Source organism: Arachis ipaensis, chromosome B03 (assembly GCF_000816755.2).
Source record: "Arachis ipaensis cultivar K30076 chromosome B03, Araip1.1, whole genome shotgun sequence".
NCBI lineage: Eukaryota > Viridiplantae > Streptophyta > Magnoliopsida > Fabales > Fabaceae > Arachis > Arachis ipaensis.
Window position 1 is genome coordinate 125743416 of NC_029787.2, and position 3508 is coordinate 125746923.

Below are 3508 nucleotides of genomic sequence, written 5' to 3' on the forward strand. Positions count from 1 at the left end.
GCCCCACTCTTCATAAATGCAAACTTTGGCTATTAAAATTGAGTTGCCTAGTAAGCATAAGTTAGTTGGCACTTGGCAACTCCACTTATAGGATCAAAAAACGGTGTATAAAGAAAGAAAGAAAGAAGAAAGAACCGTTTTGGTTATTGTTTGAGAGAGAAATGGGGAATTGTCAAGCAGTGGATGCTGCAGCTTTGGTGATACAGCATCCAAATGGGAAGATGGAGAGGCTGTATTGGCCAGTGAGTGCAACTGAGGTTATGAGGAACAACCCAGGTCACTATGTTTCTTTGATTATTCCATTGCCTGTTGCTGAAGAAGCTCAACATCAACAACAGAAGAACAAGAATCATATTGAAGACGACAACAACATCAACAACAAGAACAGCACTCTGCTTGTTACTCATGTCAAGCTGCTTAGGCCTAATGAGACTCTCACTCTTGGCCATGCATACCGCCTCATCACCACTCAAGGTATTTATTTTTATCTGATGCCGGTATATGTGTGATTCTATATATGTATCTATGTATATGTGTTTGCATGGCTTCTATTTCCTGAGAATAATTTTTTTTTTCCCTGGTTTTCTAGATGTTGTGAAAGTGTTGAGAGCAAGGAAGCTTGCAAAGTTGAGAAAGCCATTGGAGAAGACAAGTGAGATGGTGCAAACAGTGCATCATGATAAGAAAAGCTCAGTTGGAGAAAATGAAGAGAATTTGAATACAGGAAGTACATATCAGGTTTGCAGTTTGCTTCAGCTACCCTTCTTTTGATTTTTTACTCTTTTTTTTTTTAATTTGTAATGTGATAGTTAACCACTATTCCATGAATAATATTCTATTAAAAGAGAAATTTTAAATGCTTAGGTATTACGACCTCTAAATATATATATATATATAGAAAGAGATCTTAGAATATCCGTGTTTTAGAAGAAACTATAATTCAAACACAAATATTTGTCTTTGTTTTATAAGTTTGAATCTCTATCATCCATGAGTGCTGATGCTGAAACTGCATAATGAATTACAGACAGCCAGAGCAGAGAGACAAAAGCTGAGAGCAGCTCCGGTAAATCCTCCGGCATCGAAGATGAAACCGTGGCGCCCCTCCTTGCAGAGCATCTCAGAGGCCGGAATTTGAACCTTGCTAGGTTGTGGGCTTGTGGCTAACATGTACAGCGCTTCAGAACATCACATGAAGTTTTTCTTTCATCACAGAAGGTCCCCCTCATTGAATTCCTGACCCTGATAACATGGCCGAGGATTCAACAGAGGTTAAAACTAGATAGTTCTCTTCCATCACCAATCTCATACTCAAAAAGTGAATAACAACCATGTTCCAATGATAACATATTTGTAAAGCACTAAAAGCAAAGGAAAAAAAAAGTAGTGAATGTCAAAATTTACCAATAGTGAAGTTTTTGTTATAATTAAAGGATCCATATGTTGCTAGAAAAAGGAAAAATTCTTACATTGGAAATGACAACTATGAAGTGGAAGTCACTTCAGCTTTGAGTTCCAAACTTCCCAATCCTCATCAACAAAACTTTGTGCCCATAAAAGTGATGCCCTTGCAGCCAGAGCTGCTCCTGGCAACTTCTTCTTCTTTAGAGCTACCAACATATCAGTGAATGGCTCCACCAACAATGTCCCAGGACCTCCATACTCTTTGCACAAAAACTCATGAAATATCTGATTGTATGACCAAAAACCAAGGCTGGTAAACATTTCAATCTAAAACAGATATGGTTGAAGAAAACAAGAGACTACTCGTAGCTTCAAATCACCCAAGCCTCAATAGGAGGTAGTATGTCAAAATATTGCCAGATTTGGGCCAAGTATGTCAGAAAAATAGAAAGAGAAACGGTTTGATAAAGGATGTCTAACACAATATGCTGCTGATTATTTATCATTGCAGATCAGGATAGAAAAGAAAAGAAAAGAAAAGAAAGAAGTGCAGAATGAAACAGATAGTTATCACTCAGCCAATATTTATCAACCACTATGTCCTGAAAATGGTTAGGGCAATATTCATCATTGATGTAGGAGCTCAATCACGGATTCAATAAATGAGTATTTCATTTTAATCATGCGTGTAACAATAATCTCATTTATGTACCAGGTAATTTGATGCATGTGCTCTTTAAGCAAATCAGCCTATAATATGTATATGATAGAAAATTCCAATTCACACTAAGAAGCCAATATTAATGTCAATCCAAATTAAATAGAAGTTGATGTTATAGCTTTCGAAATCAATCTTGGGGTACCAAATTATAAAGAATAGGCCAGAAATCCTGCCATCCGATTAAGCAACGTCTATAACTAGTTAAGTATCAAACAAGAACAATCATAAACCTGGGATATCAAAGTTAATCCCCAAGCCTGGTAAATCAGTGAATGTATGCAATGAGAACTCATAACATGATGCTTATTAATTTTCATTTTATTATGATATTTCATCCCATCAAATATTGGTTAATAAAGAATAAATCTATATAATTAAATTTAGAATTCTCCATGTGATAGAAATTCCACTTCTGAACAATGTTTAGCACTTCCATCATCTTAATCATCCAAAAGTATATTTCTCCTCGCATGAATATAATCAACTCAGCAAGTTATTATTATTGAGGGTCATTAGATTCAAGCAGTTCAATTAACCAATTTTTGCATGCAACATAAGATTATGAGACACAGGACAACAACTTAACATTAACCTTGAAAGAAAAAATGACAAAAAAGAAAATTAATTAGAAAATAGAAGAAGAGATTCATATTGAGAACACACCAACCAGTATATTTCAACAACTGAGATTAGTTGAATCACTCATTATGAGTAATGGAGAAATGTGTGAATGTGTACAACACTTAAAAAATTGTGGAGCAATGGCATCATCACAATATACTAACATATATATTGGTTTTCAAATCAACATCGCAACAACTACAATGAAAGGAACAGTGAACTGAATACTGAATGTCTAAACCAGACTTGAATCAGTAAAATGGAAGCAATACTATTTTATAACCCCAACCATCAAATCATATTAAAATGTTGACATTAACACTTTGTCTATATTATAAGCATAATGGGAAAAAAGAAAATGACAAAGTAAATTGCATTCAAGTCCTACGTAATTCAAACACTTTAAAGTGACATTCCAATGAATAATTCCTCTAGTTCAAGCATTTTCCCAAACACCTAACACTCTAAATACATAATTGAAGTAATTTGAAATCTCTATCCAAACTAATTAAGTAAAAAAGCAAAGTTTCTGGCGTGAAAAAAAGGGTGCACTGACCTGAGCACAGACGTCAACAACAGCATCAAGGTCATTCCCAAACTCATCTGTGTCATCTGAAAGCTTCTGCAAGAGCTCAACTTTGAACTTCCGTGTTTCCTGCAACATCCAAAATTATAGATAAGAAAAACAAAAAACTTAAAAAAAATAAAAAAGAAAGAAAGAAAGTGCAGTTACAAATTGTGCAAAATGAGGGCTTGGGGCGG

General features: G+C 34.9%; 2 protein-coding genes across 2 annotated transcripts; one reads left to right on the forward strand and one right to left on the reverse strand.

Moving 5' to 3' along the window:
• On the forward strand, positions 1 to 2084 carry LOC107631442. The gene is made up of 3 exons (XM_016334887.2): positions 1 to 474; positions 590 to 738; positions 1028 to 2084. The coding sequence occupies exons 1-3, from the start codon at positions 162 to 164 to the stop codon at positions 1136 to 1138; spliced, it is 573 nt and encodes a 190-aa protein (XP_016190373.1). The 5' UTR covers positions 1 to 161; the 3' UTR covers positions 1139 to 2084.
• On the reverse strand, positions 906 to 3508 carry LOC107631443 (protein PLASTID REDOX INSENSITIVE 2; the record flags this gene model as incomplete). The annotated part of the gene is given in 3 exon segments (XM_016334888.2): positions 906 to 1689; positions 3303 to 3401; positions 3480 to 3508. Coding segments are annotated over 3 exon segments (320 nt in total), but the record flags the coding sequence as incomplete, so codon positions are not given.

What these genes read in the sequence shown, in the direction of transcription:
- LOC107631442 (XM_016334887.2), top strand. Translation starts at nt 162, where the DNA reads ATGGGGAATTGTCAAGCAGTGGATGCTGCAGCTTTGGTGATACAGCAT. An exon ending in CCGCCTCATCACCACTCAAG is followed by an intron (nt 475 to 589) that starts GTATTTATTTTT and finishes CTGGTTTTCTAG; the next exon opens with ATGTTGTGAAAGTGTTGAGA. An exon ending in ATACAGGAAGTACATATCAG is followed by an intron (nt 739 to 1,027) that starts GTTTGCAGTTTG and finishes AATGAATTACAG; the next exon opens with ACAGCCAGAGCAGAGAGACA.